At 40.6% G+C, this 27,926-nt stretch overlaps 1 protein-coding gene across 1 annotated transcript in view; it reads left to right on the top strand.

Moving 5' to 3' along the window:
- Positions 1-25,819, top strand: part of CEP290 (centrosomal protein 290) — a 214,458-nt gene extending 188,639 nt beyond the window's left edge. The window contains exons 44-52 of the mRNA XM_075856803.1: positions 4,803-4,937; positions 5,894-5,980; positions 7,594-7,758; positions 9,837-9,959; positions 17,174-17,346; positions 20,334-20,475; positions 23,490-23,563; positions 23,929-24,011; positions 25,708-25,819. Coding sequence (XP_075712918.1) covers positions 4,803-4,937; positions 5,894-5,980; positions 7,594-7,758; positions 9,837-9,959; positions 17,174-17,346; positions 20,334-20,475; positions 23,490-23,563; positions 23,929-24,011; positions 25,708-25,796 — 1,071 coding nt within the window. The 3' untranslated portion in view covers positions 25,797-25,819. The remainder of the gene's footprint in view (positions 1-4,802; positions 4,938-5,893; positions 5,981-7,593; positions 7,759-9,836; positions 9,960-17,173; positions 17,347-20,333; positions 20,476-23,489; positions 23,564-23,928; positions 24,012-25,707) is intronic.
- The last annotated feature ends 2,107 nt before the right edge of the window (positions 25,820-27,926 follow it).

The raw sequence follows: 27,926 nt of genomic DNA, 5'->3' as shown, positions 1-27,926 counted from the left end.
CGCTACTTGGCGACTGGCGCTACCCTCTGGCCCACAGTTGCAGCTTCTTGGGTTAGCAAAGCTTGCATAGTCATAGCAAAGCGGCTCAACAGGTCTCTCCTTTGGGGAGTCGCATCAGGAGGATTCTCTTCTAGCTTCCCAGCTGCTACAGACATCTAAATATCTCTATGATGTTTCCATAGAGACTGCCCACACTCTCCTAAGGCTATGGCTAATGTAGTGGCTATCCGCCGTGCTATCTCGATTTGCACCTGGAATTCCGAGCCAGCCTCACACTTCATTCTTCCCAGAATCTTCTCTTCGGTCCCGATGTGGTTAAACTAATGCTACAGGGGGTAGAAGTACCTTACTTCTCCAGCGGCGTCCTCACGTCACCCAACTGCCTCTTCCCGGTCTCAGAGGTTTAGTTCTTTTTGGAACTCCCACTCACGTAATAGGCAATCTCCCCAAGACGGGGGTCCATCTCGGACCCCACTCCCCTCTTATAGGCCAAGATCAACATGTTAGTCCTGCCACTGGCCTGCTAGTCCTGCCACTGCTCCAAGAATTTCCTCAGCCTGAAGGTCTTTTTTCATAGAGTTACGTCCTCGGGTGGGAAAACGAGGTTGTTTTGACGGAATACAAGAGAGATTCTTCCTCCAGGTCAGTTCTTCCTCTTTCTATCAACTCCTCGGTGCCCTGCCTGGGCGCTCGCATTTACCCGGGCCATCCACGCTCTCCTCCAGCAATGTGTCACTGTCCCAGGTCCAGAGCAGTTCCAGGGCTTCGACTCCAACCTTTTCACTGACCCAAAAAAGGATGGTTCTTTTCATCCTATCCTGGTTCTCAAGCGCCTCAACCGGCATGTCGAGGTCCGCAGGTTTCGTAGGAAATCTCTGCTCATTCATGGCATCCTTGGAAATGCACGAGTTCCTGTCTTCAGTCGACATCCAAGATGCTTACCTTCAAAAACCTATTACACGAAGTCCTCTCTCATCCCCTCCCAAAGGATGGAGTTCCTGGGCATGATCCTCGATACCCAGGTTGGGCAAGATTTTCTTCCGGGAACCAAAGATTAACTCCCTCCGGAAAGGTGTATCAGTGCTGAGCAGGAATTCTCCCTTCCGCATTCATTTTTGTACAATTGTTCTTGGGACAATGGTTTCCTCTTTCGGGGAAATTCCGTTCACCCAGTTTCACACTTTCCCTCTAAAGTTGGCGATTCTAGCTCGCTGGGACAGGTCTCAGGACTCCTTGGACCTTCCGATCCAGCTTTCATCGCGGATTCGTCAAGAACTATTATGGTGGCTTTCCTCCCCAAGCATATCCCTAGGGAAGACATATGCCACCCTCCATTGGCAAGTGATCACGTCGGATGCCAGCCTGTCGGGTTTGGGGGGGGGGGGCCCGTCTTCGGCTACCTAAATACAGGGCCAGTCTCCAGATAATCATGGAACTGAGGGTCATTTTTCTGGCGCTCTCCCATTGGACATCACTCTTCACGAGCCTTCTGGTTCGGGTCCAGACAGGCAGCTCTACGGCAATTGCGTACTTAAATCACCAAGGGGGCACCAGGAGCAGGCCGATGTGGCAGAGCTTCACGTTCCTGCCCTCTCAGCAGTTCACATTCCAGGAGTGCACAACTTGGAGGCACACTACCTGAGTCGGGGGCGCTTAGACTTGGGAGAGTGGTCCCTTCACCCGACTATATTTCACAGTCTTTGCCTTCGCTGGGGCACTCCGGACGTAGACCTCTTTGCCTTCCACCTCAACCACAAGTGCCCAGCTTACATCACCTGGGCCAGAAACTGTCGCACATTAGTTGCTGACGCACTGATTCTTTCTTGGTCGGATTTCAGCCCGATCTACCTTTTTCCCCTTTGCCTCGGATCCTCCAGAAAGTCAAGGACGCAGGGGTTCTAGCCATTCTAGTTGCTCCAGATTGGCCGCACAGGGTGTGGATCTTATCTTTCTTCTCGCAGACGTGTTTGGGTCCCTCGCTCAGTGGCATGACCTCCTTTCCCAAGGTCCTCTGTTCCACCCTACTTTACCTCGATACTGTTTGACGGTGTGGCTGTTGAAGCCGCGGTTCTTAGGTTTTGCGGTTTCTCTGAACTGGTCATTCAGACCATGGTAAAGGCTTGAAAGCTTCAGACCCAGAGGATCTACCACCGCACGTGGTGGATATATTTCAGGTAGTGTGAGCTTCGACATTTCCACCCCTATGCTGATGGACTTAGTCTGGTGACACTGAAGGGTCATATTTCTGCCCTGTCGATTTATTTTTCAGCACACCCAGGCTTTCCGTGCTCCAATTAAGGCGTTCTTGCAGGGGAGTCGCCCATTGCTATTCTCTACTATCCTCCGGAGCCCTGGGATCTCAACTTGGTACTTGACGCTCTTCAGTCGTCACCTTTTGAACCTATTCGGGAAATCTCGTCGGTGTCTTGTTCTGGAAGGCTGCCTTTCTGGTGGCCTTCACTTTGATCCGCAGGGTGTCTGAATTTGGCCCTTTATCATGCAGACCTCCCTTCATGGTCTTCCATAAGGACAAGGTGGCACTTCGGCCAGTTCCGTCCTTCTTTCCTAAGGTGGTGTCATCTTTCCACCTCAATGAGGACATTGTTCTGCCTTTATTCTGTCCTATCCCCTCTCATTAGAGGGAGCATTCTCTGCTCCGGCTGGACGTGGTCCAAGCACTCCAAATCTATCTTTCGGTTACAGATTTTTTTTGCTGCTCGGACTTCCTTTTTGTGGTTCCGGAGGGCCCACACAAGGACAGGCTGGCCTCTAAGGCCACCATTTCCAGGTTGATTAGGCTGGCTATCAAGAAGGCCTACTCCGCTAAGAGTAGGGTTCCTCCCTTCCGGGTCACAGCCCACTCTACGCAGGCGGCTGGTGAGTCCTGGGCAGTCTAGCATCAGGCTCCTGCCTTTCAGGTTTGTAAGGCTGCTACCACCCAGACCTCGGTTCATACCTTTACAAGTTTCTATCAGATCCATTCACTGGCTTCCATCGATGCCAATCTGGGTCATATGGTGTTGCAGGCAGCTGTGAGTTAGCCTCTTCGCATGGCGGTGTTTTTTTTCTGCCCACTCTCAGGGACTGCTCTGGGATGTCCCATGGTGCTGTGTCCTCCAATGAATGATTTAACAAGATTTTTTTTACTTCCCGTAAAATCTCTCGTTGAATTCATTGGGGGACACTTGGGTGTTCTTGTTTTCCCAGGTGGTTCTGTTTTGTTTTCCCAGGTCCGGAACATGTTGGTGTTTTGGTTATTTTTTGTTTTATACTCTCCTACTGCTCTAGGTACAAACGTTGTCGCTTTTTGTAACAGGAGAGGGTATAGCACACTGGGCGGATCCAACACTTTTAGTTTTTCCTAGGGTCGGCTGTGTCCCCCAATGAATTCAATGAGAGATTTTATAGTGAGTACAAAAATCCAATTATTATTAACATTATGTACACAGAAACATAATATCACTGTAAACTAAATAACCTTTTAGCCACTTCAACATTTTATATACAACCACCCCCTGCTTAACTGACACCACACAAACCGACACATCAGACTCTATTACTTACCGTTATCCTAATAAAAGACTATGACAGGCAATAAATATGGTAGAAATGAATGTCCTATTATATACATGTTTCTTAATTTCTCTCTTCTTTGTATACAATATTGGAACATGTCACACCTCAGCATGTAGCGGCAGATACAGAAAAGACTGTTTTTCTTTCTTTTGACAACAAAACTTGTAAACTAGAAAATGAAGTGACTTCCAATACAAAGAGGAGACTTTTCAAAGGAACAAAGGAAAAAAAAACAATTCTGTTGGAGAACTATTTTGACAATGATGAGGAGCATATGAAAATGTTGCCTTGTGGTACAATGCAAAATACAGAAAAAAACGCTGAAGATTATGTGGATGTCTTGGATCGTTGCCCGGCTGTACATTACCCAGATAATGCCTCCACCACAGCAGGGAGTGAAACTGCTTCAGATTTGGGTGATGAATTGTGTGTTTGCAGTGGAACAGAAAATGTAACAAGTCTTAAATCTCCAGATACAACCACACCAGCCAGCAACACCCCTTCACCAAAATCATATGATGCAGTGTCTGCCAGTGGAGCGCACACTTCCAAACCTGGGGATATATCACTTCCTGTCAGTACAACAGCAACCCCAGGATTGGGCGACACATCAGGTATTGGAAGCACACAAGCTATTGATGAGCAGGAGTCTATTGAAGATATTGACCGCCAAACCCTCAACACTTCATCCGATAAACCCAGCAGGGAAAACACCGTTCACGAAGCTGATGAAAGCCGGCATTGCAATGAAGAACGGTTCAGTATGAATGGAGAGATGAAGGAGGAAGAGCTGACAGGGTTGAATTCTGTAAACCATGTAGAAAGCACATTAATTTCTGATTCCAAATACCCTGCTACTTCAGATTATGGTCAGCAGGATTCTTTGTCTGGGTGTAATAACAATAAGGAAAATAAGACCGATATGGGCGGAAAGGATGCGTTTGAGAAGGACTATGCTAATGCTCTGGATAGAAGTTCAGACCTCAATGCTCTTCTGCAGGTGTGAAAGTGTTTCATAACCAAACCTTCCCTACATTATCCTCTGTTTTCTTTATAAAACCGTAGGTGGCTATCTTAGTTTATCCTTTAGCAGTAGGTAGGTTTTTAGCACTGTTTATCTAGTGTTGTCCTTAAGATATCCCAAATCCAATGTATTATATAGACCACTTATAGTAACTAAAGTAAATTATTTATATCGCTATAAAATGGTTTATTTGTCCCACTAGACATCAGGCGTAGGATCAGAAGATCCATCCAGCAGAGAGATCGAAATACAGAAAGAGAATTTGAGACTATCTGCTGAAAATGTTGAGCTGCAGTTTCAACTGGAGCAGGCTAATAAAGACTTACCACGTTTAAAGGTATAATGGGAATATAAGAATTCTGAATGTGGTGCATGCATACTGATACTCACTTAACCCCTTAGTGACCACCAATACGCCTTTTCATGGCGGTCACTAAGGGGCCTTAGGCTTCGTCGCAGCCTATTCTAATTTCTGCACGGGTGTCCCGTGCAGCCAGGAGTAGGTGCTCATCAGACAGCCGGGCTCCTGCTCCAACTGTAGCAATCGAAGTTTACTTAGATTGCGGGCGTTTAACCCCTTAAATGCTGTGGTCAATAGCAACCGCAGCATTTCAGTCGTTTACAGAGGGAGGGAGCCAATCACAATCGGCGGCCCGCGAATGCATTTGTAAGCCTCTGATGTCGTGCCATGGCAGCCGGGGGCCTAACATTACGTGATCGTAATGACCAAAACAATAAAGTTAACATGTAATTTAAACCGCAAGGTGAACACCGTAAACAGAAAAAACAATGGCGGAATTGCTATTTTTTTCCATTGCCATATAAATAAATTGCCAGAAAAATAAAAAAGTTACAACTATAACAAGTGATGATGCAAAAGCAAATAATTTTAGTTAAAAAATGTTTTTATTGTTCAAAAGTCATAAAATATACAAACATACATGTGTGGTATTGTCTTAACTCATACTGACTCAAAGAATAAAAGTAGTGTGTTATTTACGGAAAAATAAGTCCTAGTTCTTTAAATGCGACGATAGAGAAAAACAAAAAAAATTGCTTGTCATGAAGACCTAAAATGCGCTGGTCACTGAGGGATTAATCTTATTCATCTTTACTAACACTTTTATTTGCTAGTTTGATGTAATACACTTGTTTACAATCACTCAAGTGGACTTCTGTGCTACTTTCAAGTTTTATTTTATATCTATCCCTGTGTTTGGGAAAAAAAATGTTTGTCTTGTTTTGCACAGTACCTTTTTTGATAACGGTATATGTTCATATTTTATTTTTTAGGATCAAATAGTTAATTTAAAAGAAATGTGTGATCTTCTCAAAAAAGATAAACTGGAAGCAGAACGTAAACTTGGAAATGTCAGAGGGGTGAGTGCTAATGCCTTGTATAATACTGTGAAAAATTGCTGTCTCCCTTCCACTATAACTACACATTTGTCACACCAAATGGTTTGTAATTATTGAGAAAAATGTTAAATGATACCAATGAAAACTACAGCCAACTTGTCATTTACAAAACATCCAACAGCAAGGAAAGATTTGAACATTAGAATAAATAAGAGAAGCTATACATTTTTATTTTTATTTTAAATAAATCTTTTTGTGTTATCTTGGTCACAAGATTGTCATCTTTGGAAATTTACCATCACTAATGGCAGCCAACGCAATCCCCAGTTTCCCACAGACTGAATGACATTGTCATGAAATTTAAGTAGGCGTAGCAATGCAGAGTCTGTGCTTACTGTTGTACAATCTTCCCCATTGAATTGCTCATGCTGTATTGTATTTGCTGTGATATCTTTTACTTACTCCAGTGTGCAAATAACGTGACCAAAATATTGGTACCATTTTTGGCCTACATACAATGAAAAAACGACAGTTTGTCTTGGAAAACAATAAGCCCATATACAGCTCTGTCACCAGAAATTATTTTTTTTATGGGTACTGTAATGTGGCGATACAAAGTGTATTTTTTTTATTGTGCAAAAGTAGTAGAAAAAAATCTTAAATAAAAGCTATATACATTTGGTATTGCCATAATAGTACCGACCCATAGAATAAAGTTAACTCCTCATTTATACCAGACAGTGACTCTCCCCGGCTGCGCCGACAGAAAGATATAAAAGTTATGACTCTTGGAATGGGAAGGAAAACGCTGCGTTTTTAAGGAGTCAATATTGTACAAAACATCTGGTGTATAGATAACACCGCATTTCACCATAAGAACATCATACCAACTGTCAAAACATGGTGGCGGTAGTGGGATGGTCTGGGGCTGCTTTCATTCTGCAGGACCTGGACGACTTGACAATAGATGGGACCATGAATTATTCTCTCTATCAGAAAATCCTGAAACAGAATGTTCGCCCATCAGTTTGTGACCTAAAGCTCAGATGTAGTTGGGTTATGCAGCAGGATAATGATCCGAGGCTCACAAGCAAGTCAACTTTTGAATGGCTCGAAAGAAAAAATATTACGATTAAATGGGCAGTTCAAGCTCGAAAACCCTATAATGCAGCCAAATTAAAACTATTTTACAAATAAGAGTGGGTCAAAATTCCTCCATAGTTACGTAAAAGACTCCTCGCAAAAGTTTGACTGCAGTCGTTTCTGACAAGGTCGGCACAGCCAGTTAGAAGTATTAGGGGGGAAATTACTTTTTCACATGGAGGATTGTAGGTTTTGAATAAATCTATCGTCCATAAATTCAATGATCATTTAAAAGCTGCACTTTGTGTTTTATTTGAGGTTTTTTTTATCTTACATCAAAATTAGTTGGATGATATGAAAAATTTAAATAGGACAAATTATAAAAAATAGAAGAAATCGTGTAAGGGGCAAATAATTTTCCACACCACTGTATATCTTTAGTTACAGTTTTCTTTAACGTAATAAAATAAAAAATAAAAACCTGCCGACCTAAACACAAATATAACATCGTCGACTATTTATCCTATTTATTTTCATCAATATTTAAATAGTCTGGAAGAAGTGGAAAGACCATTCCAGAACTGGAAAAGACAATAGGGTTGATGAAACGAGTGGTTGAAAGAGTTCAGAGAGACAATGAGGAACTTAAAAAGGCCCCTGGAGTACTGACCAATGAAAAGTTATCCAACCTGGAACTGGAAAATGAAAAACTTAAGGTATATCTTTTTTCCCTTTATTTAAAAGTAGTGAAAGTTACTTGAACACGTAGCATGCTTTTGTTTTTTAATGGCTTTGCTACCTGCCAACTTGCACTGCCCAGCAGATATGTAATGCTAAACTTCATACTGGGCAAGCACAACCTGAGAGTAATGAACATTCATTCAGAATCACAATAATGCTGCACACATGGATAGTTCTAAACGGAGGATATGAATATGTATTTTGTTACATTTTACCTCAATCTCCAAGCAGTACTAGTTACATTACAGGTCAAGGCAGTTTTTCTTATTGTGCAGTATCCATCTTCATATGATTTGTTGAAGTTGTTGCATATGTGAATTTCTACTATATGAGACATTAAAAAGATTAACCAGAAAATTCTCAATTCTCTACGGTACCTACTATACCCCATACTTAAAGGGGTTTTCCCACTAAATGAAGTGATGGCATATCGCTAGGATAGGTAAGTGGCACACTACTTACTGACTGATTCAGGTCCGACTGATGGACCCTCACTGATCCGTAGAATGAAGTCAGGCACTTAGAGGGGTTTTCCCATAAACAACTTATATCACCTCTCCTGTGGATAAATGTATGATCGTTGGGGATCTGACCCCTGGGACTCCCAGCGATTACGATCACCAAGTCCCCTGTGTGAATGGAGCAATAGTTTGCGTGCGTGGCCACCGCTCTATGCACTCTTTATGGGACTAACGGAAATAGCCAGGCGCTGTATATTTATTTTGATGTGATCTATCCTATATAGTGTCTTTCAGGATTTCTTTTTCCCCTTTAGCATTTTCTCAGCCCTTAGGCTAAGTTCACATAGCATATTTAGAATAAAAAATACGAGGCTGATTTAAAGAGAAATCGTACTCCGAAATACAGGTGTTTACTAGAATATTTTTGCAGCGTTTTTTGAAGCATCAATGGGAAAAACTTTAATGGGAATAATCGGCTTATTAAACGCTTCAAGAAGTGACGTTACTTTTTTTTTTTTTTTTTTTTTAAAGCATCTTTTATGCTACATTTATTAATTCAGCTGCGTATGAACTGCACAGCGTATTTGCCATTTAAATCAATGCGATCGGTTTGCAGGAGTATTTCAAGCATATTTCGGCGTGTAATAAGAGCGTTTTATTCAACGAAATACTGAAAATATGTTGTGTAAACATAGCCTGGGTTAGAAAAGACATACAATAACTTCTACATGTCCTCTTTTCTCCTCGGAGTTTGACTTTAAAAGTTAAGGAATTCTACTGTTTAGGTGTTTCAGACCTTTCCCATTCTAGGCCAGAATGATAATAGCGGATATTTTTTAATACTGTTTTAAAGTTGGACAGGACAAAACTAAACCAGACCGGCAGAAACTGCTGCAAATTAATCACAATGGTACATGCGGTTTGATTTTGGGGAGGTATAAAAAGTGTCTAAAGGACATCATTTTTGGCACATGCATTCTGTCTCATTTTTCTTTGTAAATCTCCCCATAGTTCCCATATTAACAATTACTATTCTAACAAGGTAGAGGGGGTTCTCTATTTCTCTATTTGTCATGTTATTGGCTAAAAACTGAAGTATAAGGGGCTTCACTACACAAAGTGCTGTATTCTGCCTAACTTGCTTAGGCAGTGTGGGTAATTTTTTTTTGGTGTTGATCGCAATATAGAAAAACATTTTTTAAAAAAAAGGAAGTTCGCAGCGAATTCTATATGTAATCTGTGCAATTTCCTGTATTTCTTACATAAGGGAAAAAAGTGACTGCATTTCTAAGGTATTATATGACGTGTGGATATCATGTACTGGGAGGTAATAGAAGTTTTATATAGAGTTGGTCTATAAATCTGTGAAATTCTACTCTTCTTCCTGTGTTGACCTTTTCCCATAACTAGCATAGTCGTTGACATGTGGCATGCTATAATCTTAAAGTGTCTTTTATTTATGATAATCTTTTTCTCATTTTATGTGAAGAACATTCATTGTGAACTAAAACTCTGCATTATTTTTGTATACAAAGTCTGTGTGTTGTGTGAGATCAGTTCTTCATAATCATTTTTCTTTATTGCCCACCTAGTCAGAACTGGAAAAGCTGCAGCTGCATGTGGGTGGACAGCTAAGTATGAGATATGAAGCAAAGACAAAAGGCCTGGAGAAAGTAATTGCTGAAAATGAGAGACTTAGGAAAGAATTGAAAACGGTAAGAAAAGACTATCCGTGATCTGCGTCATCTTAAAACCATAGCCATCATATATGAGTAAACCATTCAGACAATTTACAGCGTAAACATTGTTTTACAAGATCACATGTCCGCTGACTGGATGTGACTGCTGGATTATTATATACTTCCAAATATACAACTGCAGTGTGAAGAGTCTTGCTACTTCACCTGTTTAACGAAAGTCTTTTAGAGGAATATATTAACACTGCCGTTTCATACGCCAGCTTTAATAGAAAGAAAGATTATTTAAAAAGCGCCTCTTAATAAATGTGTTGCATGTTTTGGCCGGCCCTGCACTATTGTGGCGCAACGACTGCGGCGATGCATCTTCCATTCCCCTATCAGCCATATAAAAAAATAAAACATACCTCACCGCTTCTCTCCTCCGGGCCCCCTCATCATGCTGCAGCTCATACACAGTCAGGATGCCGAGCAGCGTTGGGGCCTTATACGCGTTGCGGCACTCAACGTCAGTGCTGCGTCACATACAACGTCCTGATGCTGCCCAGCATCCGTGCGTTATGTCAGCCGCATCACACTGTGGGGAGTAGAGTAGAGGTGAGGTGAGTATTAATTTAAAATTTTTATTTAATTGTACGATGGTTTTTGGGAGACAAGGTACTGGCCCAGCACTGGATTCTACCTTGCTGCGCCCTACAGTGTAAAATCTACGCCAGCAGGCAGCTGACTTAGATTTCCACTATAATTAACGCCAGTTTTCTGGCATAAATTATAATAAATTTGTTGGGCCGCAACACATATTGCGACTTTTCTATGCCAGAAAACTGGTGTAAAAATGTTGATAAATTCCCCCTTTGTCTCTTTACCGTCTATACATTAATTTGTATTTTTCTGTACTCAAAGATTACTTTTATTGTTTAATATTTCCACGGTGCTGATTTTTACTGTGAATAGGAAGAACATTAAAAATAATGAAACTTCTTTTAACTCTTTTTTTACAGTTTTAACAAATAACAGGAATTATACAATTTTTTCCCTGGTATTCCTTTGCAGTTTTTACAATTATAGGAATACTAGCTACAGTTAGGTCCAGAATTATTTGGACAGTGACACAATCGTCATGATTTGGGCTCTGCATGCCACCACATTGGGTTTGAAATGAAACCACAGAGAAACCATTGAATTGTAGACTTTCAGGTTTAAAAGGCGTTGAACAAAAATATCCTGTGAAACACTTAGGAATTGCAACCATTTTTCTACACAGCCTCTTCATTTCAGGGGCTCAAAAGTAATTGGACAAATTAATATTACCATAAATAAAATGTTTTTTTTAATACTTTGTAGAGAATCCTTTGCAGGCAATGACTGCCTGAAGTCTGGAACCCATGGACTTCACCAAACGCTGGGTTTCCTCCTTTGTGATGCTTTGCCAGGCCTTTACAGAGATTCACAGAGGGAAGGGTTCTGGGTTCCTTTTAAACCCTTTGTCTGTTTCCTGAACATAGTAGGGCTGGATTACCAGCAAAACGAATCTTTATTTTTCTTATTATTTTTTATTTTTTTAAATGTTGAGGTTAAACATATAGTGTCCTATCAGCAAACTTTTGAAAAAAAATTCTGAATTCTCTAAAAGAGCAACATTAATAGTAATTTTGTTGTAGGATATATAAGTTAATTTGAACACAGCACAATGTTTTTTAAAAGGTTTTATTTATAAATTTTTCATTGTACAATCAAAAAATACAATCTTTTTGTGATTGTGATGTCTGTTTAGCGTGTAGGTCGGGAAACCTCCTGACGTACACGCTAAACGTGTCCATAGGGCTTCATTAGCCCGACGGAGGTCAAAAGAGTGACCGTTTGTCCTCCGTCGGGCCGATATATGTCAGTATACCTTTTTTAAGAAGAATGGAATAGCGTAGTTGACTACGCTTCCTCATCTTGCCGAATCCCGCAAAAAATGTATACCACGTGGGAGCCCTCAGAGTGACTGTATAGCATCCGTCACATGCCTCCGTTAAATGTTTTGTGAAAGCTCCAGTGACTTATCTGCCGTTTTTTTTTTTTTTTTTTTTAAAACCTGCTTTGAATAATATGTCATATGTAATATGTCATTTTCTGATGATACATACCAGGGGTGGGATTCAAATTTTTAACAACAGGTTCCCTGTTTTGCGGACAAAGATATATACGTATCGGGGGCGGGGGGGTCGCAGTGTTTTGCACCAGGGAAAATTATTCTAAAAATAAAACCATTACAATATTCCAAATATGCCCTATATTAAAGTGGACTCTAAATAAAGAAATTCCCTGTCCAGAATGTTTTAGTGTGGATTTCCACACTATGTACATAATTACATAAGCATGCGTACCTACCTACCGACGCTCATTATATTAAACTCACCCATTACGTATAGACCTACATGTGTACATTCAATACCCTAAGTGTGCTCAGCCCATTTAGTTGGGCTGCGGACTGAGAAGGGTGGAGGACATTGCGGCGTGCACAGTAATCCACGACCACTCTCCCGGCAAGTGCCCAGATACGGTGCCAGAAGCAAGCTCAATACATATATACAGCACCGGAACTAAGCCAAGTACATAAATACAACACCAGAACCAAGCTCAGTACATATATACAGTACCAAAACAAAGCTCTGCATTTAAATACAGTACCAAAACCAAGCTCAGAATATAAATACAGCACCAGAACTAAGCGCAGTACATAAATACAGCACCAGAACAAGCTCATGCATATATACATTACCAGAACAAAGCTCAGTACATATATAGAACACCAGAACAAGCCCATACATATACACTACTGTTCAAAAGTTTTGGGTCACCCAGACAATTTTGTGTTTTCCATGAAAACTCACACTTATATTTATCAAATGAGTTGCAAAATGACTAGAAAATATAGTCAAGACATTGACAAGGTTATAAATAATGATATTTATTTCAAATAATAATTTTCTCCTTCAAACTTTGCTTTCGTCAAAGAATTCTCCATTTGCAGCAATTACAGCATTGCAGACCTTTGGCATTCTAGCTGTTAATTTGCTGAGGTAATCAGGAGAAATGTCACCCCATGCTTCCAGAAGCCCCTCCCACAAGTTGGATTGGCTTGATGGGCACTTCTTGCGTACCATACGGTCAAGCTGCTCCCACAACAGCTCTATGGGGTTGAGATCTGGTGACTGCGCTGGCCACTCCATTACAGATAGATTACCAGCTGCCTGCTTCTTCCCTAAATAGTTCTTGCATAATTTGAAGGTGTGCTTTGGGTCATTGTCCTGTTGTAGGATGAAATAGGCTCCAATCAAGCGCTGTCCACAGGGTATGGCATGGCGTTGCAAAATGGAGTGATAGCCTTCCTTATTCAAAATCCCTTTTACCTTGTACAAATCTCCCACTTTACCGGCACCAAAACAACCCCAGACCATCACATTGCCTCCACCATGCTTGACAGATGGCATCAGGCACTCTTCCAGCATCTTTTCAGTTGTTCTGCGTCTTACAAATGTTCTTCTGTGTGATCCAAACACCTCAAACTTCGATTTGTCTGTCCATAACACTTTTTTCCAATCTTCCTCTTTCCAATCTTCCTCTTTCCAATGTCTGTGTGCTTTTGCCCATATTAATCTTTTCCTTTTATTAGCCAGTCTCAGATATGGCTTTTTCTTTGCCACTCTGCCCTGAAGGCCAGCATCCCGGAGTCGCCTCTTCACTGTAGACGTTGACACTGGCATTTTGCGGGTACTATTTAATGAAGCTGCCAGATGAGGACCTGTGAGGCGTCTATTTCTCAAACTAGAGACTCTAATGTACTTGTCTTGTTGCTCAGTTGTGCAGCGGGGCCTCCCACTTCTCTTTCTACTCTGGTTACAGCCTGTTTGTGCTGTCCTCTGAACGGAGTAGTACACAGCGTTGTAGGAAATCTTCAGTTTCTTGGCAATTTCTCGCATGGAATAGCCTTCATTTCTAAGAACAAGAATAGACTGTCGAGTTTCACATGAAACCCACAAATGTAATGCTCCAGATTCTCAACTAGCTCAAAGGAAGGTCAGTTTTTATAGCTCCTCTAAACAGCAAAACTGTTTACAGCGGTGCTAACATAATTGCACAAGGGTTTTCAAGTGTTTTCTAATCATCCATTAGCCTTCTAACACAGTTAGCAAACACAATGTACCATTAGAACACTGGTGTGATGGTTGCTGGAAATGGGCCTCTATACACCTATGTAGATATTGCATTAAAAAGCAGACGTTTGCAGCTAGAATAGTCATTTAGCACATTAACAATGTTTAGAGTGTATTTCTGATTAATTTAATGTTATCTTCATTGAAAAAAACTGTGCTTTTCTTTCAAAAATAAGGAAATTTCTAAGTGACCCTAAACTTTTGAACGGTAGTGTATACAGCATCAGAACCAAGCTCAGTACAAAAATACAGCACCAAAACCAAGCTCAGTACTGTATTTAAGTACTGAGCTTTGTTTTGGTATTGTATTTATGTACTGAGCTTTGTTTTGGTGCCGTATATATGTACTGAGCTTGGTTCTGGTGCTGTATTTATGTACTGAGCTTTGTTCTGGTGCTGTATTTATGTACTGAGCTTTGTTTTGGTGCCGTATATATGTACTGAGCTTGGTTCTGGTGAGTATATATGTAATGAGCTTTGTTCTGGTGCCGTATATATGTAGTGAGCTTGGTTCTGGTGTTGTATATATGTAGTGAGCTTGGTTCTGGTGTTGTATATATGTAGTGAGCTTGGTTCTGGTGCTGTATTTATGTACTGAGCTTTGTTCTCGTGCTGTATTTATGTACTGAGCTTTGTTCTGGTTCTGTATTTATGTACTGAGCTTTGTTCTAGTGCTGTATATATGTAATGAGCTTTGTTCTGGTGCTGTATATATGTAGTGAGTTTGGTTCTGGTGTATATATGTACTGAACTTGGTTCTGGTGCTGTATTTATGTAATGAACTTTGTTCTGGAGCTGTATATATGTACTGAGCTTGGTTCTGGTGTTGTATATATGTTATGAGCTTCTCTTTGGTGGTGGTTATATCTATTGAGCTTGTTTGTAATGATGTATATAACTCCAGAACCAAGTTCAGTACATATATATACAGCTTCAGAACTAAGCTCGGTACATAAATACAGCACAAGCACAAATGCAGCTCAGTGCAGAGATCATTTGCAAATTCAGTTTAACCCCTGTCATATAAGTTTGTATGACATAAAACCACAACTATAGCCAGAATGATGGTAAGGATATGCTGGGAGTTGTTGTTTCACAAAAAAAGAACGATAGTGCTGATCAGTCACAAGGAGAATAATCATTTACATTTAGTGACTCACTGGTGACGACTTCTCAGATTGGAGTCGTTCTTTTTCTCTTTCTTTGGTCCTCTATGATGACTTCTCCCTGCCACGACCCATTTCTGCAGTTTGCCGCTCAGATTTCTTCAGCTTCTCACTTTTCCAACATTTCCACACCTATAAACGAAGATAAAATTGTCATGGTGCCGCACGCTATGCTCCTAAATATAATAGTATCATACACTGTGCCCCCAAACATAATAGTGCTACACACTGTGCTGAATATAATAGTACTATACACTGTGCCCCTGAATATAATAGTACTACACACTGTGCCCCTAAATTTAATAGTATCATATACTCTGCCCCCAAACATAATAGTGCTACACACTGTGCTGAATATAATAGTACTATACATTGTACTCCTGAATATAATAGTACTATACACTGTACTCCTGAATATAATAGTACTATACACTGTACCCCTGAATATAATAGTACTATACACTGCGCCCCTGAATATGATAGTACTATACACTGTGCTCTGAATATAATAGTACTATACACTGTATTCCTGAATATAATAGTACTATACACTGTACTCCTGAATATAATAGTACTATACACTATACCCCTGAATATAATAATACTATACACTGTACTCCTGAATATAATAATACTATACACTACGCTCCTGAATATAATAGTACTATACACTACGCTCCTGAATATAATAGTACTATACACTGTGCTCCTGAATATAATAGTACTATACACTGTGCTCTGAATATAATAGTACTATACACTGTATTCCTGAATATAATAGTACTATACACAGTACCCTGTAATATAATAATACTATACACTGTGTCCATGAATAAAATTGTGTCAAATACTTTAAAGTAATGCACCACATACAGGGCCTTTTACACCTGCCGATATTCGGCCAATGCAGCGAGCGCTGATCAACGATACATCGTTGATAGGCACTCGTTTGCTCCTGTCACACGAAGCTATGGATGGGGATGAGCAGTCGTTATTCCGATCACTCGTCCCCATACATTACCATCATGTTGTCAGCGCGTCTCCCTGTATACACAGGGAGATGTGCTGCCGACAACGATAATAGTTTACATCTTTAAGACGATACGACCTGCAGATGATCAAGCATTTGCTTGTTCATATGCAGATTGCTGCCCTGTTTACTCAGGGCAATTATCGGCAACGCTGTTCTGCCCAATAATCGCCCAGTGTAAAACCCCTTATAGTGTCTCTCATAGAGCCCCCTGTGGATAGTACTCCCTATAGTGTCCTCTGTAGATAGTAGCGTTCTCTGTAGTTAGTGCCCCTATATAGTCCTCCCCTGTTGTTATTGTCCCTATATAGTCCTCCCCTGTAGTTATTGTCCCCTGTATAGTCCTCCCCTGTAGTTATTGTCCCTGTATAGTCCTCCCCTGTAGTTATTGTCCCCTGTATAGTCCTCCCCTGTAGTTATTGTCCCTGTATAGTCCTCCCTTGTAGTTATTGTCACCTATAGTTAAGGCCCACAACACTGCCCACAATAAAAGGAAAAAAAACATTATATTCTTACCTGTCCCGTTGCTGTGCCATCCGCCAGTCCTCCAGCGGAACGAGGCAGTGGCGCGATCACGTCATCGCGCCGACTGCATCATCACCAAAGTGCCAAATGGCGAGGCATCAAGTGAAAATCGGAGCATGCTGCAGATTATCAAAACGACAGCAGGTTCATTCTGTTCTGAATTTTCACATTTCGTCCTATTGAATGAAAACGGGGTGAAAGCTGCAGCAAAATATGCGGTTAATGTGCTACTTGATCGACTACCCTAAGAGGATTGAAATTGTAAAGAAGTACTTAACTAGTTTTTTGTTGCTTCTTGGATACATGCAGGAAACTGAAACGTCAGAAAAATTAAGAATTGTAAAAAGAAATTTAGAGGTGGTCAATGAAAAACTCTCATCAAACTTAGAAGAAACCAGAAGTAAACTGAGCTTCGCTGAAAGCAGAGGACCACAGCTGGAAGGAGCAGATCGCAAAGCCTGGAAGTCCGTAGTTGTGAGCAAGTATGTGATGTGGCTTCACTATTTTTTGCCTTCAATCTTTTCTTACAACGCAGATTCTATTTTATGAACCCACAAATATTACTGAATGGCTTTAAATAATGGTTCGGTAAATAAAGCTTTAATCATTGTGCAATGAAAAGTTCTGCAGCTTTATAGTATTGGGGATATACTTATGTTGTCTAAGATTATGACCGTATAAACTTGGACCAGGCAGTCAGAAAATGTGCCAAATTTGCTTGACCTGTTAGACAGTTTTCTCTTCTTTATACCATTTTTGATGTGGGGTTTTTTTTTAAACACAATTTTGTGCAAGATTTGTAGCGCATTTTAAGCCATGCCCCCTTTTCTAGACACTTTTTAAAGATGCCATTACTTGGGCGCATAAGTCTAAAACCAGATGCAACATTATGTGCCAGAAATGCGCCACATATGCCAGCATAACTTAACATAACTTCTTAGGGCCTGTTTACATCAGCATTCGCTTTCCGTTCTGGGGTTCCGTCGGAGGTTTCCGTCGGGTGAACCCTGCAACGGAAAGTCAAACTGAAACGGAAGCTGTGGTTTCAGTCACCATTGATATCAATGGTGACTGAAACATTACTAATGGTTTCCGTTCGTCCCCATTCCGGCAGGTTTCCGTTTTAACGACGGAATCAATAGCGGAGTCTACTGCGCTATTGATTCCGTCTGAAAACTGGAAACCTGCCGGAATGGTGATGAACGGAAACTATTAGCAATGTTTCCATCACCATTGATATCAAACGGAAGCTGTGGTATCAGTTTGACTTTCCGTTGCGGGGTTCACCCGACGGAAACCTCAGACGGAACCCCGGAATGGAAAGCGAACGGTGATGTGAACATGCCCTTACAGCTGAGAATTTAATACGGTTGGCTTCAATGTATCATACTGGAGTCCAGGATGTTTGGCTCACAGAGGATTGTTTTCACTGCATACAGTTGTGGCAAACTCTCAACTTTGAGAAGGTATTCGGTCTATACAAGTTTTCAGCCTCTGCATGTAAACAATGAAGGTTTTCATGCACTGAGAACAAGTAGAGTTGAGGATGTTTTGATATTGAAACACAAAGACTGCTTGCATTCTGGGCCCTAATGACCAATCAATTTTTGCAGTTTTTCCATCGTCACTTTTTTATTTTCACGTGGACATGGGTATATGAGGACTTGTTTTTTGTGGGATGAGTTGTATTTTTTTCAATGGCACCAATTTGGGGTATGTAGAATTTTTTTATTAACTTTTAGTAACTTTTTTTGGGGGGGATATAAAAAAAACAGCATTTTAGCCATTGTTCTATGCGTTTTATATTTACTTTGCGGCGTAAATAACATGCTACCTTTATTCTATGGGTCGGTACGATTATTGCGATACCAAATATGCATCGTTTTTTTATGTTTTACTACTTTTGCAGAATAAAAACACTTTTGAACTAAAATTATTTTATTTTGCATCGCCGCTTGCCAAGAGCAATAGCTTTTTTTATTTTTCTGTCAATGTCGCTATATGAGGGCTTATTTTTTGTGGGACTTCATTACTACCATTTTGGGGTACATGGGACTTATTGATTAATCTTTTATTATTATTTTGGGTGGAAATGGGAAAAAAATAGGAATTTTCCTGTTGTTTTTTTTTACGGGGTTCACCTTGCGGTTTAAATAATATGATAACTTTATTTTTTGGGTCATTACGATTGCGGGGATACCATATATGTGGTGTTTTTATTTTTTTTACACTTTTACTAAATAAAAAAAACATTTTATGGCAAAGAAATGGTTTGATTTTTTTAATGTGCACCTTATTAATTTTTATTTCACATTATTTATTTTTTCAGTCTCACTAGGAGACTTCACTGTGCGATCTTTAGATTGCAGATATAATGCTTTGGTATACTTCACTCCCTCTGTAAACAACTCAAATGCAGCGGTCGCTAATGACCGCAGCATTTGAAGGGTTAAATGGCCGCGATCAAAGTAAACTTTGATCGCTAACGTTGGAGTAGGAGCCAGGCTGATATTGGACAGCCGAACCCCGGCTCCAGCCTGCGCGGGGGACCCGTGCAGGACGTTGATTAAGGTGGCGACCTAGAATAAAGCCCATTAATGACCGCTGTGAAAAGGCGTATCGGCAGTCATTAAGGGGTTAAAAAGTTCATCAACTTTCTATATACAATGATGAAAGGTGTTGCCTTGACAAGCCGCCCATATCTCCTGTTAGGGCATATGGAGGTCATAGAGGGGGTGTAACAACAGCTCTGGCTGAACAGACACGTCCACGCATTACATGTAATACTTAATTTGCCCTGCAGAGAAGCCCGACCTGTGTCGATCATTAGGCTTTTTTTAAGCAGAGGTGGTCTTCATGATACAGCCCCTTTTCAGCTTTATTTATATAAACCTGGAAACCCCTTTTGAATAACTTTTATTATTTAGTTATTATTATGGTAGTTCACTTTAGCTATGGGAGCAGATTCATAGAAATAAGGTGGGGTTCTATAGGAGAGATACTTTAATGCATTATACAAAGGGGAAATAAAAACGTTGGGTAAGCATTGTGTTTAATGCACTGCTTGGGAACACAGGACTATATTATGATTAAAGATTCTAGACGTATTCTAATGGTGCCATAACGTCTTCTATAGAAATGGTTTTTACAGCCATACTTCAGACCAGATAAAGTTAGTAACCCTTGAAGCTCAGGGATTTTACAAGAGCTCCAGTTGTTATGCTGTTATTCTTTGTGAGAGACAGAGAGAAGTCTCCAATGAAGCTCTCTGTACATAATGGCTATATTCCCATACACTCTCACAGGAGATTAAATGGTTCTCAAGTTTTATTCAACAGTACTGAGTGTTACATTCGGACCTTTTTTTTTTTTTTTACTTCAGCTTGATGTTGTGCATTTTTATACTTTGCCATTGACACTTTGTTTTTCATCAAAATAACGAGATAAAAGGTCCTTTTTACCTTCTCAGGATGTATGAATCAAAAATGAAGGAGACGGAAGCAGAGCTTACAAAGAGAAACAACAGCATTGTTGATCTAAAAAGACTATTGAAAGAAGCAACTGAGCGTGAACGGAAAACCGAACAAACAATTCAGCACCTAAAAGATGAAGTAAGTAACTCCGTCTACCTCACATCTCTTCTGTGTTTCTGGAAACATAGGAATAAAATATACTGGAGGTGAGTGCTGCTTATTCCTTCTTGGCTGGGTTCTGTTTAACGTTTCATCAGGTGTGGTAGGAAAAGATAACTTTCAATATATATATATGTGCGCCAAATGTGTGGAGAGGGGATGCGTTAAAGCGTCTCCGCTGTGAGTTGTATTCCAATCTGACATCCTTTCCTCAAATAGGTTTATGGTAGCGCATTTAGCGTTCACAGAAGGTATTTTTTTTTAATTTGAATTCCCCCACTGGCGCTTAATATTTTCCACGGAGAGCTGAGAAAGTCCTCGGAGTAGACATCTGCTTTAAAATCTGTAGACTTTTATGTAATGTACGATTTCCTAATTCCCCATTCTGTGTAAAGATCCTGGTACTATACTGAAGGAAATGAGATCAAGATTAAATGGAAAGGATTAGGGCTGGGCATGTTGATCAAGTACTATAACTAGATAGATGGTATAACATGGACTGTCAGGTTTAGCCATTGCATCTTCCAGTAGAAATAAAGACATTATTTGTGCGTTTATTCTTCAAAACATATACTAAATCCAATTTTCAAACTGATGGAATCATTAATGGCTGTACTGATTTGAAACTCTAACTAGATAATGCCACACCCCAGATAATTCCCCAGTGCCCCCTGTAGATAATTCCCCAGTGCCCCCTGTAGATAATTCCCCAGTGCCCCCTGTAGATAATTCCCCAGTGCCCCCTGTAGATAATTCCCCAGTGCCCCCTGTAGATAATTCCCCATTGCCCCCTGTAGATAATTCCCCAGTGCCCCCTGTAGATAATTCCCCAGTGCCCCCTGTAGATAATTCCCCAGTGCCCCCTGTAGATAATTCCCCAGTGCCCCCTGTAGATAATTCCCCAGTGCCCCCTGTAGATAATTCCCCAGTGCCCCCTGTAGATAATTCCCCAGTGCCCCCTGTAGATAATTCCCCAGTGCCCCCTGTAGATAATTCCCCAGTGCCCCCTGTAGATAATTCCCCAGTGCCCCCTGTAGATAATTCCCCAGTGCCCCCTGTAGATAATTCCCCAGTGCCCCCTGTAGATAATTCCCCAGTGCCCCCTGTAGATAATTCCCCAGTGCCCCCTGTAGATAGTGCCACACATATCCCCCTATAGATCGCTCCAGTGGGTCTCACTCTAGGAGTGGAATCCCCAGCCAAAGCGTTGCCAGCACTTTGGCCGGGGATTCCTCTCCTGGATGAGCCCCTGACATCACTGTCCATGTATGGACGGTTATGTGAGAGGCCTTATCTATCAGCGGAATCCCCGACCAGTGGCGTTTTTTGCAAATTAAATGGGTTGGTTTGGCGTTTTGTTTTTCAGACATTTTCTCATAGGCTTCTCTATAGGAAAAACGCATTGAAAAAAATGTGTGACTACATAAACGTCACCCAAGAAAACTTTGTAAAACGCATTAAATTTATGGCAAAAAAAATTGTGTGCGAAGAAAGCCTTAAAGGGGTTAAGCCACAATCCAGCGTTGTTGTCGTAATCCCAGTACTTTATTAACATCAGAAAATAGAATGGCACATGCCTAAATGAACTTATGTGCTTCTCTTCAATATATTTGGAGTCTTCTTCACTATAGCCTCATTCACATGACCGTAATAGTTTTTACTGTCTGCAAATACGGATCCGATGGCTACAAATACACATCCGTAGCCGTCCACAATTGTGGAAGCGCCCATAGACTTCTATGGACGAGTGCATGCCACAATTGGGGTCAAGAACGGGACATGTTCTATATCTCGCGGATCATTTCTACAGCCGGACACACATCCATAAATTCACAGAAGGGTGTTCGTGGCCAATAGAAGTGAATGGGTTTGCAATTTCATCCGTAATTCCGAAAGAAAATTACAGTCATGTGCATGAGGCCTAAGCAAACGGGGTGATCCTGCTGCTCAGCCCACAGGACTGACTCGCTCGCTCTCGCTCGCTCGCTCTCTCTCGCTCTCTGTGCCTGTCACTATACCAGGTACAGCCCTAATAAGACCGGCACAACTCTGCCTGTGCACATGAAGGGGTTATTCCTTTGTCTCCCCCCTGAGTTTGTGAGACGCAGGAGCGCCAGGTCGGGAGAGAGATCTCTGCACAACATTCGTCCACCTGTGCCTCTGCCACTATAACAGTCCCGATGAGACCAGCCCAACTCAACCTTTTCATGTGCATAGGCAAAGTATGAGAAGGGTATGGGAAGCCTAATGGCACTTAGGCCTTGTTCACACAGCGCTCAAAAAAAAACGACACGTAAACGTGTTAAAAATGCTAGCGTTTTTGTAAAGCGCTTTTTAAGATACAGTTGTTTTTTACGCGTTTTGTGAGTGGTTTTTGGCGCGTAATTAGGACTCCCATTGACTATGGGAATTAGACGCGTTTTCGGCGCCAAGAATTGAACTGACGCTGCTTTTTTTACACAACACGTTTTTTAAACACGCGCTTTTAAAAAAAAAAAAACGCTTCCCATGCACTACAATGCGTTTCCCTATTGATGTCAGTGGGAAGCTTAAAGCATGTGTTTTTGACACGTTTTTCGGCACGTAAAACGTGTCAAAGACACGCCACGTGAACATGGCCTTACTGAATGCAGGGGAGAGGAAGAAAGTCTCTGCGCATGCTTGTCCTGCGTGCTGAAGACAGACAGTGATTGCATAGGAGTAAAGGCAGGATGAGCTGAGCATGCTCGACCGTGACAGCAGAACTACTGGAGGAGTCTCTCGTAGCAAAGAAAGGTAAACGGGGGACGGGAAGTTTAGGGGTGAGAAGTCAGGAATGCCATATTTTTAAAAAATGAGTGTATTTACAAATTTTAATTATTTTGGGTCTAGATCACACTAAGCAACCAATGTGATCTTAGGACTACCCCTTTAAGGGGTATTTTTTATTTTCTGAAGACATTTAGCTTCCCCTTCATGTTTGTAATGATATTTTAACATTTTTCCTAAATAAGATTGAACTCCTGAAGCATTTTCCTGAAGATGCCAAGACAGATAAAGGCCTTTCCAGAGAATTTCAGATACTCCGGTAATTATACAGAATATATGGTTGTCAGATAATATTGTTCAACCACTTTCTATAGGTAATAATTAAATATGTCAAAATTATTTCTAATCTGTCCCTTGTAGCCATCTTTCTACTATATGGTAGTAAGAGTGGTTTAAGAACTGTCAAACTACTAATACAAGCTCCATTATATGTCGTTCTAACCTCAAAACCCTTAAAGATATCTTTAAATGGTTCTTCCTAAGAGGGCTGTTCTATCTATGGACAAGCGCCATCATTCCTATAATACACCCTGAGCAAAGATTAATACTTACCACACAATATTGATTTACTTTCAACTGGATCCAATTTCTTTGTGTAAAACATCAATGTGCTATGTGTTTCAGGTTGGCCAATAATCGCTTAGAAAATGAAAAGGCAGAACTGGTTCACAAACTAGAAATGTATAAACAACAATCTTCTACATTTGGTACGTACGGTATTATTAGGAATATAACCCTTTATTATAGGCATATTGTCCATAGAAAATAAAAAAAAGTTTTGAAGCTTAAAGTGAAGCTAAACGTTTGACAAACTTCTGACATGTCATAGTGACATGTCATAAGTTTGGATTGGTGAGGGTCCGAGCACTGAGACCCCCACCAATCGCTAGAACGAAGCAGCGGAAGCCCTCGTGTGAGCGCTCAGCCTCTTCGTGTCTGTTTGGCTTTTTCCTGAAAGCCGATGTATCGGTGTACGGACTCATAGACATTCTATTGAGTCCGTACACCGATACATTTATTTCAGGAAAAAGCCGAAAAGACACGAAGCAGCTGAGCGCTCACACGAGGGCTTCCGCTGCTTCGTTCTAGCGATTTGGTGGGGGTCACTATGACATGTCACAAGTTTGTCAAATGTTTAGCTACACTTTAAAAATGAAAGGAAGTCCTATGTGATAAAAGTACATGTGTATATTTTTGTGGTATTCTCTGCATAGGCTTATTCTACTTTTGGATGAAAGCGTAGAAGTATAATCTCTCTTATGTTATGGTCAGTTATTTTTGATGGGGAGGGGGGTAATGAGATCAAGTTGTTGGTGAATGTGTATGGCCATCTGCAGTCAATGATCAAGTCCCTTCTGACCATTATATTCTCTGTACCTATGGGATTGTTTGAAGCCTGTTTAGCTGTTACAACTATAATAGTATGCTTGGATGTTATTTTGTGCACCATATTTATGTTATTTGTATTTATGTAATATTTATTATAGGTCAGGTATTAAAAAGAAAGGTTTGTTTGCTTATAAATATCTTCATACCCTTCATATGTAACATTTAAGCTGGTATTGAGGTGTGTTTTCCAGTGTATGGGCTATTCCATCTAAGCCCTACTAGTTTTCTCTTTTTATACTATTACTGTATTTTTTTTATATATATATCTCACTTACTGTAACTTAAAGTGTAGCTAAACGTTCAACAACTTCTGCCGTGTCGTGACATGTCAGAAGTTTTGATCGCTGGGGGCCTTTGCACTGAGACCCCCACCGATCGCTAAAACGAAGCAGAAAGCCAATGTAGCCGTGTACAGGTCTGTAGACTTTCGCTATTCAGTATGACATGTCAGAAGATTGCTGAACATTTAGTTACCCTTTAATAAAGATAATAGACTTATTTATACCTATTTGCAAGTACTGCCGTTCTGGGTGGCCAGTTAAGTAAAAACAATCTCTTCTGAACTGAGAAACCAAATATGGGACTTCCTGCCCAAAAAGGGAGAATGCAAATCATGTTTTTATTGTTTTAACGTTTACTTTTATTTATAATTAAAATGTTTTTTAAATAAACTGCACGCATAGAATTAGGGCCTGTTCACACCAGAGGAGCAGAACGATGAAAAAAACGGAAGCGACAGTTCCGTTACATGATGGAATGCCTTCGTTGCCCGAAAGAACCCATTACTTTAATGGGTTATGTCGTGTTTCCGTCATGGTGTCCGTGGTTTTACCGGAAACAATAGTGCAGCATACTACACTATTGTTTCCAGTATTTTCGGCCGGACCTATGAGGGAGGCCCCTAACTGAGCCTCCAACACGGCTGTGAACATGGCCTTAGAACATCAATTTTCTCTGTACCAGCATTACAATCAGAAGTGAATGAGTTAAGGTTTTCTATATATTGTCTTTTAGGGTCTGATGTGGTTCTTGAACAAGACAAAAAAAAACAACAAGCTGATGGAAGAAGTAGTGGACCTTCAAAGACATATAAAAACCTCTGATTTGGAAAAACGACATTTGAAGGTAATGCTCTTGTAAAGTTTTCCTTAACCCCTTAAGGACATGGACTAGTTGTCACGTTCAGGACGTTGCCCCATTTTTCAAATCTGACATGTCACTTTGTGGTAATAACTTAGGAATGCTTTTACCTTTCCAAGCGATTCTGAGATTGTTTTCTCATGACACATTGGACTTTGTTACCGGTAAAATGTGGTCGATACATTTAGTATTCAATTGTGGAAAAACACCAAAAGTTACTTAAAAATGTCAAAAATTAGCATTTTTCTCAATTTAAATGTATCTGCTTGCAAGACAAAATTGTTATACCACACAAAATAGTTGCTAATTAACATTTCCCATATGTCTACTTTAGATTGGCATAATTTCTTGAACATTCTTTTATTTTATTTTTCTAGGACGTTACAAGGCTTAGAATTTTAGCAGAAATTTCTCACATTTTCAAGAAAATTTCAAAAGGCTATTTTTTTCAGGGACAAGTTGAGTTGTGAAGTCGTTTTGAGGGCCCATACATTACAAACCCCCATACATCACCCATTTTAAAGACTGCGCCCCTCTAAGTATTCAAAACAGCATTTAGAAGGTTTATTAACCCTTTAAGCGTTTCATAAGAATGAAAGCAAAGTAGGGGTGAAATGTCCAAATTTTTTTTTTTGCAGAAATTAATTTCGGTTTTTTTTTTCTCTAACACAGAAAGTTTTACCAGAGAAACGCAACTCAATATTTATTGCCCAGATTATGCCGTTTTTAGAAATATCCCACATGTGGCCCTAGTGTGGTAATTTACTGAAGGACCGGCCTCCGAAGCAAAGGAGCACCCAGTGGATTTTGGGCCTCCTGTTTATTAGAATATATTTTAGGCACCATGTCAGGTTTGAAGAGGTCTTGTGTGGAAACACCCCCAAAAAGACACCATTTGGCAAACTACACCCCTCAAGGAATTTATCTAGGGGTATAGTGGGCATTTTGACCTGCCTTTTTTTTTTGCTGAATTTAGTGGAATGAAGCCGTGAAAATGAAAAAAATTTCCACTAAAACATAGAAATTTTCAAGTTTTACATGGCATAAAGGTGAAAAAAAATACCCCAATATTTGAAAAGCAATTTCTCCCATATGTGGTAATAAACTGGTGTTTGGACACACGGCACGGCTCAGAAGGGAAGGAGCGCCATTTGGCTTTTGGAGCTCAAGTTTTGCTGCAATGGTTTTCGGGTGCCATGTCACATTTGCAAAACGCCTGAGGGACCAAATCAGTGGAAACACCCCAAAAGTGACCCCATTTGGGAAATTATACCCCTCAAGCAAGGAGTATAGTGAGCATTTTGACCCCAAGGGTTTTTTGCTGAATTTAGTGGAATTAGGTCGTGAAAATGAACATCTACGTTTCTTTCTAATAAAATTTCGTTTTGGCTCAGGTTTTTCCATTTTCACAATGAATAAAGGAGAAAAAGCACCCCAACATTTGTAGAGCAAACTCTTCTGAGCACAGAAATACCCCATATGTGGTAATAAACTGTTGTTTGGACCACGGCAGGGCTCAGAAGGGAAAGAGCACCATTTGGCTTTTGGATCTCAAATTTTGCTGGAATGGTTTGCGGCGCCATGTCACATTTGCAAAGCTCATGCGGGACCAAATCAGTGGAAACCCACAAAAAGTGACCCCCATTTGGGAAACTACACCCCTCAAGGAATTTATCGAGGGGTATAGTGAGCATTTTTGGCCCCATGGGTTTTTTGCTGAATTTAGTGGAATTAGGCCATGAAATTGAAAAGCTAATTTTTTTCCCCATAAAATGTGGACATCTTCAATTTTTGCAAGGAATAAAGGAGAAAAAGCACCCCAACATTCGAAAAGCAATTTCTCCTGATTATGGCAATACCCCATATGTGGTCATAAACTGCTGTTTGGACACACGGCAGGGCTCAAAAGGGAAGGAGAACCATTTGGAGCTCAAATTTAGCTGGAATGGTTTTCGGGTGCCATGTCACATTTGAAAAGCGCCTGTGGGGCCAAAACAGTACGAACACCCCGAAGTTGACCCCATTTGGGAAACTACACTCCTTAAGGAATCTATCTGGGGGTGTAGTGAGCATTTAGACCCCACAGATCTTTT

This window comes from Rhinoderma darwinii, chromosome 3 (assembly GCF_050947455.1).
Source record: "Rhinoderma darwinii isolate aRhiDar2 chromosome 3, aRhiDar2.hap1, whole genome shotgun sequence".
NCBI lineage: Eukaryota > Metazoa > Chordata > Amphibia > Anura > Rhinodermatidae > Rhinoderma > Rhinoderma darwinii.
The sequence above is the reverse complement of the archived record's forward strand: the minus strand, read 5'-3'. Positions and strand labels throughout refer to the sequence as shown.